Source organism: Rhinatrema bivittatum, chromosome 8 (genome assembly GCF_901001135.1).
Source record: "Rhinatrema bivittatum chromosome 8, aRhiBiv1.1, whole genome shotgun sequence".
Classification (NCBI taxonomy): domain Eukaryota; kingdom Metazoa; phylum Chordata; class Amphibia; order Gymnophiona; family Rhinatrematidae; genus Rhinatrema; species Rhinatrema bivittatum.
Genome location: NC_042622.1, coordinates 124,608,845 through 124,618,327, shown reverse-complemented (window position 1 = coordinate 124,618,327; position 9,483 = coordinate 124,608,845). Strand labels below are relative to the sequence as shown.

The 9,483-nt window shown below is 49.9% G+C and overlaps 1 protein-coding gene across 1 annotated transcript; it reads right to left on the bottom strand.

The window, feature by feature from the left end:
* Nucleotides 1-1,831: 1,831 nt before the first annotated feature.
* On the bottom strand, nt 1,832-8,745 carry LOC115097351. The gene is made up of 3 exons (XM_029613085.1): nt 8,527-8,745; nt 6,542-7,114; nt 1,832-2,957 (listed from the first exon to the last, which is right to left on the bottom strand). Exons 2-3 carry the CDS (start codon nt 7,104-7,106, stop codon nt 2,719-2,721), a joined length of 804 nt encoding a protein of 267 aa, XP_029468945.1. The 5' UTR covers nt 7,107-7,114; nt 8,527-8,745; the 3' UTR covers nt 1,832-2,718.
* Between the last annotated feature and the right edge of the window lie 738 nt (nt 8,746-9,483).

The window sequence follows — 9,483 nt, the reverse complement described above, 5'->3', positions numbered from 1 at the left end:
CAGCTGATGTCGTTCTCCCGCAGCACGGGCAGCGTGGACACGGTGACGGTCTTCAGCCGGCACGGCGGCGGCGGGCTGGCCAGAGGCTGCGCCCCGGAGCCTCGCCCCGGCCCGCCGGTCAGCAGCAGCAGCAGGAGCAGCGGGGCGGCGGCGGCGGGCATGCTACTGGGGAGTGAGGAGGGAGGGGGACGATGGGAGCGCCGCAGCCGGAGAGAGAGAGAGAGCGAGCGCGAGCGAGCGAGGGGAGGGAGCGCGAGCGCCGGCACCGAGCGCAGCCTGGCGGGCTCAGCGCGGAGCACCGCCGCTTACCAACAGCCCCAGCCCCGCCCCCTTCACCCACCGTCTCCCGGCAACGCCCAATCCCCTGCAGCTGCATCCCTGCGCCGCCCCGCCCCTTTAACTCTCGCTCATCCTCCCAGGGCTTCCTGTGTTCCCCAGCAGTGCTTCGCTTCAACTCTCAAATGAAAACGCAAACACTAATCTCTCCACCCCTCCTCTCCAAACCCAACTGCTTTAAAACTTAATCGGTTTTCTTTTTCATTTTTTGACGATTTCATTTTTTTTTTTTACACACTCTTTGGACATGTAAAGTTTCCAAGCTGAAATTTCTCAAATTCTGGCAGCACCTTAGCACTCCACATTCGCCCACTGGTCACATGCAGCAGCCCACATCATCCCACTGCTGCCCGCTTCTTTTCTGAACTCCAAGCCCCAACCACTACATCAGCCTTTCTCACTACAGGCAGCACTGAATCCTGAAATCCAGCCTGTTACTGCTGCCTTGCTCTCCTTACCTGAGGCCTCCCAAAAATCAAGTCATGGCATTCTCCCTCCACCCGCTTAGCATGATGTTGGCATGCTATACCGATGCCATGCAAATAGCACTTTTCCTATCAAACTATGAGGAAGAAGGCTCCAACACACAATGTGGGCAGTGGAAAGCCTGCGTCTGTAATCCTTATCATACCTGCAAGTAGCTCTTAGAAACAACGCACACCATTACATTTGAATAACGATAATTTTATTGGTTTGGACAAAATAATGGCCGCAGCCCAATAAGCAATGGTAATATTATACATTACTAAATTGAGCAATAAACATAATTGGCCATCATAAACAACACTGTAACTTGTTAAAAAACTGAACTCTTAGTGACCAGCGCTCCCCCGCCAACCTGTGCTACTGTCAGAGTTTTCTGCTGCGCATGCGCCCTCCTTGGCCGTAGAAGCCGGGGCTGTCGAAATTACCGGTGACCCGACCGTGGAAGTCACGGTCGATTGGTCCATTCGCCTCTTTGCTCGCCCCTCTAGGCCGTTGAAGCGTCGAGGGTCTGTGCTGGCCGCTGGCCCCTTTCTGAGCTGCCTGTTCTAGTGGCCCCGAAGGGCCGCCGCCCCTCAGGCCACGGCCTACTTAAACTAAAGGCGGGGGTGTTGCTTCGGCTGGTCACCACGCCATGCGCAACGCCAAGGGCTGCGACAGGTTCCTACCCCTTAACTATATTAACAAATAGGACTAAATTGATGGGAGGGTGGGTGGGAAACTGCAGGTAACCGGTAGAGGTCTGGATCACAAAAGGGAAGCTCGGCTGTAGGAGCTTCCCTTTTAACCAGACCGCCGGGCCCGCCCCCACCCTCCTCTTCCCTCCCCTACCTCCCCCTTTACTCTCCCCGCCCCCCCACGCTGGCTCCCGCCCGTCTTGCCTTCCACGCCCCATTGTGCCTCACTCCCTCAGTGTCTGTCGTGAGGCTCTCAATGTGGGCAGTGGAAAGCCTGCGTCTGTAATCCTTATCATACCTGCAAGTAGCTCTTAGAAACAACGCACACCATTACATTTGAATAACGAGAATTTTATTGGTTTGGACAAAATAATGGCCGCAGCCCAATAAGCAATGGTAATATTATACATTACTAAATTGAGCAATAAACATAATTGGCCATCATAAACAACACTGTAACTTGTTAAAAAACTGAACTCTTAGTGACCAGCGCTCCCCCGCCAACCTGTGCTACTGTCAGAGTTTTCTGCTGCGCATGCGCCCTCCTTGGCCGTAGAAGCCGGGGCTGTCGAAATTACCGGTGACCCGACCGTGGAAGTCAGGGTCGATTGGTCCATTCGCCTCTTTGCTCGCCCCTCTAGGCCGTTGAAGCGTCGAGGGTCTGCGCTGGCCGCTGGCCCCTTTCTGAGCTGCCTGTTCTAGTGGCCCCGAAGGGCCGCCGCCCCTCAGGCCACGGCCTACTTAAACTAAAGGCGGGGGTGTTGCTTCGGCTGGTCACCACGCCAAGGTTCCCCGGTAGCGATACCGCTTACCGGGAAACCCCCCACTCACCAGGAACTCACCAGGAAACCTCCCACTCATTGCTCGGCTGCGGCCATTAGGGGCAAGAGAGCTTCAAGACAATCCTGCAAATCACTATTAAATATATCCCACCCTATATCGGAGAGATGAACACCGTTAGGTCTAAAGAAACCCGGGCTTTCGTCTATCAGGTCGTGTTTTAAAGATAAACCGTTGATTGTGGGCATAAATTTTGAGATCCACTTATTTATTTTTTTACGAACCTTTTCCATAGCGCAGTGTGATAGCTCACCTCTCCAAATCCTATGGGGAATGATATAGGACCAAATAATTACCGACTGTGGCAGCATGCTGTACAAGGTGACTAGATCCTGTTGTATTTTTTTGCGTCAAAGCCACACTTCTGATCAGCGGCAGGTCATTACCCCCAAGATGCAATATAATCGCATCTGGGGGGGGGTTGAATTTTAACAATTGAAGGACAGTCGGAATTAATTGGTCCCATCTCATTCCTGGGATACCATTCCAAAGCAACGATAGATGATGGGCCGCCATACCAAGATGTTCCCCCAAAGGCCGCTGTAAGGCCCTTTTGTGTGCCCAACGCACATAAGAATGGCCAATGATCCATGTGATGCGCAGCCGCGTTCTCAGCTCCGTCTGTAAATAAAGGACAAAAAACAGGGGTGAAACACCTTACATGTTATTGGCGAAGTATTGCTGGGGGCGTACATAACGGCTAAATCTGCCTGATCGCCATCTACCTATTGCCATTATCTTCTAGTCCTGTAAACCCAGGCTTGCAGCAGTTGTAGCGGCGCCTATGCGGAACGAGTACGTGGAAAACCCCGAAACTGCAATGCCTGCTGCGTGCAGTGACATGTGGAGGACCCGACTAAACTGGTAACGTGTAAGCGGTCTCCCATTCTTGTGTATTAGCAACTGCCCCGCGATCGGCGGGCATTGTCTTAAGAATAAGGTGGTGGACCCGATAGGGCAAGTGAGTTCCCCAGCCCATTGGTGTAGTATGATATTGGATCCAATACCCCGTTGGTCTGTCTTAGACCTGGGAATACGAAGTATCAGCCTGTCACGCTCGAGAACTGTATCTTGCCACTGTAGACAAGAGGCGGATGATCTGTTTGTGGATTGTGCAGTCAGCTCACTGACGCGTAAGGCTGCATAAAAGGCCAGGGAGAATGCACACCTAAATAAGGTGCATTCCGTGTCATCCGAGCAAACACTGTCTAGTGCCTGGACAAATTTTCTAAGAATTTGAACGGTAATGGGCCTCCTACTATCTGCCGTTATACCCACCCCCCTCTGCCAACCTAACATAGCCCTCCTTATTGGGAACATTGATGTGTAGCCAGGGAACCCTAGTAATCTTGAAAAGAATGATATGCCGGCTAGGCAATTTGCTACTGAGGCCCTTGATTTTCCAAGGTTCTTGCAATGAAGTATGTAGCGTGAAAGGGAGTATGGCGAGATAGGCCACTCTGCTGTTTCTTGCATTTCGTTGGTCCTGAAGTTGTGAAAGTCTAGCCATGCCTGCTTATAACTTCGTCGGGTGTTTTCAGAAAGTGACTGCAATATCAAATCCCAAAATCCGGGGGGCCAAGTAGCCATACCTCCTCGGGTATGGGGGTTGGAAGCTGGTCTGCTGTCGGGGCAAGGCATCGGAATGTTGTCAGCTGCAGGCGAGATAGGGAGTCAGCAATTGTGTTACTTACACCGGGAATATGCACAGCGCGGCATGTAATATTAAATTGCAAGCATGCCAGCACTAATTGCCTTAAGAGTGCGTTAGACTCGAATGTGCGGGCAGAGAGAGCATTTATAACCTGTACCACCGCCATGTTGTCTGATCTAAAAACAATATGCGACCAACAAAGTGATTCCCCCCAAATCTTAAGGGCGACAACAATTGGAAACAGCTCAAGAAATGTAAGATCCTTAGAAATCTTGTGCTGCGACCAATGCCGTGGCCAGCGCGTAGCGCACCAGGCTCCTCTGAAATATATACCAAAGCCAACACCGCCTGAGGCATCAGTGAAAAATTCTAGTTCGCTGTTTTGCCTAGGGGGGTGCTGCCAAAAGGTTACCCCATTGAAGTTACGCAAGAATACTTCCCATATGCTTAAATCCTGTTTGATGGCTGCGGAGACACGTATATGGTGGTGTTTCTTTCGCACCCCCGCAGTGGCCAAGGAAAGCCTACGCAGGAAAGCCCTGCCCATCGGAATAACTCTGGAAGCGAAGCAAAGTAAACCAATAAGATATTGAAATTGCCTAAGGGTGGCTTTTTTCAAGCTTTGCATCTCAACAATAGCCTTGTGTAGTTTGCTGACTTTGTCGGAAGGGAGGCGAGAGAGCTGCGCCTGCGCATCCAATTCATTGCCCAAAAATGTTATCACTCTGGCCGGGCCCTCTGTCTTGTCCTCTGCTAAAGGGACTCCAAATGTTTTGGCTACTGCTTGTGTGACAGATAGAAGGTCATTGCAGGTATGTCTATCCCGCCCCACTAGGAGGAAATCGTCCAAGTAGTGCACCAAAAGTTTGGATCCCGATTGGTTCTCGATGACCCACTGCAAAAAGGAACTAAATCTTTCGAAGTAAGAGCAGGAGATCGAGCAGCCCATGGGGATACAACGGTCATAATAATATTGCCCTCTGAAATGGAAGCCTAGCAAATGGAAGGACTCTGGGTGCACCGGCAAGAGGCGGAACGCGGCTTCAATATCCACCTTGGCCATGTGTGCCAGGTGTCCCGCCTTTTTGATGACACTGATGGCTGCATCAAATGATGTATAGGACACTGAGCATAGGTGAGGATCAATATGATCGTTTACGGAATTACCTGGGGGAAAAGAGAGGTTATATATGAGGCGATAGCGGCCAGGTTCTTTTTTTGGAACCATGCCGAGAGGGGAAAAAACCATGTTTGGGAATGGTGGGCGAGTGAAAGGACCCATTATCCGGCCCAAAAGGCGTTCTGAGTCAATTTTCTTTTTTGCTTCCTCTTCATGTAAGGATAAGGAGTGTGAATTACGTGGGGGGTGCTGTAATGAATCGTGGGGTGAACGTTGACATGGGATGGGGAAGCCGCATGTAAAGCCATTGTAAATTTCTGCTGCATGAGAGAGGTTCGGGTAGCTTTGTAACCATGGAAGCATAGCCCTAACATTGACTGGTGTTGGGGCTATGGAATTCGTTTGGGCGACTGATGGGACCCTGTGGAAAAGGTTTTCGGTCTCTGGGATTCCGGCATTGTGTTGCGGGGTGAGGGCCCAGACCACAAATGGAGCAGGTGTGCCTGTATTTGCAGTTTGCCCATGTACAATGTCCAGCGTTGAATTGTCTGCATAATTCACGCCTCCCATTGCCCGTAAGAAAATTTCTGTCTCTGGTAGCGGACAAGTGCGGTAGGGGTCTCTCTTGCCAGGATGACTTATGGAGAGTCATTTCGTCTAACCATAAATCAATTAATCTATGCCGCCAGGATATTGCACGATCTTGAGCCATACTTTTTCTGAATCTAATATCATAATTAAGCCAGGCCCATCCCCCCCGTTTCTGGGCCTTAATTATGGTATCGATATAGCGAATGAGAAAAGGGGCTTGGTCAGGTTCCCATTCGACTACTACGGACATGAAGATGTGGAATGCTTTCATCCAATTATGAATGTTTTTGGGAATTTTGGGTCGCTTGTCTTTTCCCTCGTTAACACCTCCTTTCTCAGGTTCGCCGTCTAAATCAGTGATTAGTAAGGTGAATATGTCAATAAACTCATGGCTCCATATCTTGTTCTTGACTGTAAGTGGAACGCTGTGGGCTAGGGAGATGACGCCACATAGAACTTCTTCTGCCGGAGACAGGGTGGTGACTTGAGGAACGGGTATGAAACCAGGAACGGAATTAGAGAGTGGCAACGGAACAGTATTTCCACTGGAATTGGTTGTGAGGGTGCTTGCATGAGGTGCAAGCGTGATAACACTTGCCTCGGGTAAAACTACAGCGCTTGCGTCAGGTAGGCCTAGTGGGGGGGCAGCCGGCGTATCCCTATAGGATGGCAAGTCGTGTGTCGGATCTGCTTCCCAAACGGTCGCCGCTGAAGCGCCGCGTGCAGATGAGTGTTTTCTCGCGTGAGATTTAAGCACGTTATGAATTGCTGTCGCTAGGGCCCTGTCATCGTCACTGCCATTCGCTGAAAGAGAAGTGTCAGATTCACTGGTGGGCTTACCTCCTGATGTGTTGGTAGCCCGTGATGAAGTGTGGAGGGATCTTGAATTCCTTTCGGTGCGTGTAGAAGCTCCCCTCTGAGATCTTGTTGAAGCAGAGGCTGTAGAGGGAGCCGTAGGCCCAGAAGATTGTCCCGCCGAAGACTTTGAAGATCTTTGAGAGGGAACTTTCTTGGAGGGAACTTTCTTCTTGGAGGCCGCATGGACCCGTTTTGGTGCATTATGGGTGGTCGAGGAGTTAAAGGTTGCCATGTGTTGCCGTACCCATTCGGTCCCATGGGTCACGGCCTGCGCCCTTATCTCGTTGACCAAATGTTCTATGTCAGCGTTGTCTGGGGGAGTCACGGATGTGGCTCGGTTGCCTCTGCGCTGAGTAGAAGTCGGGGGTTGGCGTTCAGCATTGGGCGATCTCCGTGGGCTTCTGCTCCTCCTTGGCGTTCTGGCCACGGCGTCGTTGGAGGCTGACGCGTCTGGCATCGGCGCGCCGTCTGGCATCGACGCGCCATGTGAAATTTGCTGTGATGAGACCTTTTTTGCGTGTCCACGGTCCCTTCTAATGGGGGCCATGTTGTTGGCTGAAAGGAAGGGGAAGGGATTAGCAGCAGATGCGCAATAATATATAACGGCAGCAAATAATAATTTCATTATTCATTATTAGTATTGTTATATTCGTATGTAATTAATTTTCTTTCTATTTTTTTTTTTTTTTTTTGTATAGGAATAAGGTAGCCCCCCCCAATGCAATGTCTGCTGCCATGTGCCCCAATGCAAAATGGCTGCCGCCATGTGCCCCAATGCAAAATGGCTGCCGCCATGTGCCCCAATGCAAAATGGCTGCTGCCATGTGCCCCGATGAAAAAATTGGCTGCCATGTGCCTTAATGCGAGATGTGCAGTCAAGCACCTTCCCCAAGTTCCTTCCCTTTTACTCCCCCAGCCTTAATGCAAACATGGCTGCCACCCTGTACACTAACAGCACTCTAACCATATTGTAGCTATACAAGCATGCCTCCATGTGCTTGTTACTTTGTGCATCCAGGACATGTTTTCCCTTTTTTGTCCAGTCCCCTTTATATCAGGCATGGAAGATGCACGCATGTCCCGAACCACTCACCATACTTCTATAAAGAAATTTTTTTTTTTTTTTTAATATAAGCCCCCATAAAGCAGGCAAATAGGCAGAAAAAAAAAAAAACCCACACATGTGCAAATAAAGACCCAAGCAAATTAAGACACGAGTGATTCTCCCCTTCCCCCACCCGGACTGAAACCCCCAGCCCAGCCAGCAAGACCGCTGGACCCGGACATGCGGGCACACAGGCAAATCACACAATGATCCAGGACATTTTTTTTTTTTTGTACCGCCCCCCCCCATATCCACGCATGTGGAATATCCACGCATTTCCCGAACAACAATGCTTATATAAAGAATTTTTTTTTTTTTTAATGCCCCATAAAGCAGGCCAATAGGCAGAACACACTTGTTGCAAATTAAGACCCACGGGAATCTCCCCCTTCCCACCCGGACTGAACCCCCCAACCCCCAGCCCAGCCAGCAAGAACAGTGGACATGCGGGCAAAGCACGTAATGTTTACAGGCAGAGCACAAACTTAGCACAGAAAATTAGCCAGCAAGACTGCAGGACCTGCAGGACGGTCGAAAGCCACATCGTCACATGCGGTCTCCTGCGTTCAAGGCTTATACACACACCAGCAAAGGCATATATATGCAGGCAGAGCACAAAACCTAGCCAGAAGACCACGTTACTACAAAACATCTGTAATCGCAAAGCAAGCAAAATGTATATATAACGCTGGTGAATTACATCACTAGCACATGCGGGCTCCCTTCTTATGTACAGCCCCCCCTGGTTAGAGGCACACACAGGCACTTTGGAGCAAGCATTGGCGAGAACTAAAGAAGCCTGCCAGCTCCTAGCATAATAAAACAGCCAGAATGCAGTAACTTTTTTTTTTTTTTTACATACGGTTCCGAAGGATCAGCAACGTCCAGCGATCGAAGCAGCGCGGCAGCGACCACGCTACAATGTATCTTGCGAGATGAGACGAGCAGCGCGATTCTGGACTCGAGGAAGGAGGGGAGCCACGCGGCGTCCTCCTGCCTGGACTTGCAAATCGAAAGCGAAAGCGAAGTAACCAGCCAGCAGGCAAAGAAAACTGCAGGTAACCGGTAGAGGTCTGGATCGCAAAAGGGAAGCTCGGGTGTAGGAGCTTCCCTTTTAACCAGACCGCCGGGCCCACCCCCACCCTCCTCTTCCCTCCCCTACCTCCCCCTTTACTCTCCCCGCCCCCCCACGCTGGCTCCCGCCCGTCTTGCCTTCCACGCCCCATTGTGCCTCACTCCCTCAGTGTCTGTCGTGAGGCTCTCAGTTAAAGTTGTCACACAGGGCATCATTCCAGTGAAACAGTCTTCAGTTCTGCAACTTGTTGGAGTACATTGAAATAGCTATGTGATTGTGTACCTTGCCTAATTTGATATATGTTTTACTATATCTAAAATTATAGTTTAAAAAAAAATCTTGTAGTATAGAAAACCATTCCACAGGTTGTGTGCTGCTGTTTGTTTTTTTTTAATATATAGGTTCCATTCACATGTTATTGTTTATTTTTTTACCCAATAAACTACACTATGACCCAATTTGAAGTGACCGACCAGCTACAAAGGGCAAAATAGAAATCTTAAATTAAAGAAAGTATGCAAAACACAGAAGAGTCCAACCTGCAAATGAGGCACCCTCTATCTCCAGTAGAATGGAAGTATCACAGAGTAAAACTCTATCATGTTGCTGGTAGTTTTCCTAGATGGATTCTAGAAACCCATCATTTGCCCTTCCAGATATTTTTGCCCTAACATTATTTCCATGCATTAAGTTTTGTTCCCTCAGCTTCAAAGGTCTCACTCTCCTTCACCATCTCTTTACTCC

Bases quoted from the DNA above. Each gene is read 5' to 3' on its own strand.
- LOC115097351 (XM_029613085.1), bottom strand. From the start codon at position 7,106: ATGGCCCCCATTAGAAGGGACCGTGGACACGCAAAAAAGGTCTCATCA. The intron at 2,958-6,541 runs GTAAGCCCACCA...CTTTATTTACAG, and splicing joins GGCTACCAACACATCAGGAG to ACGGAGCTGAGAACGCGGCT.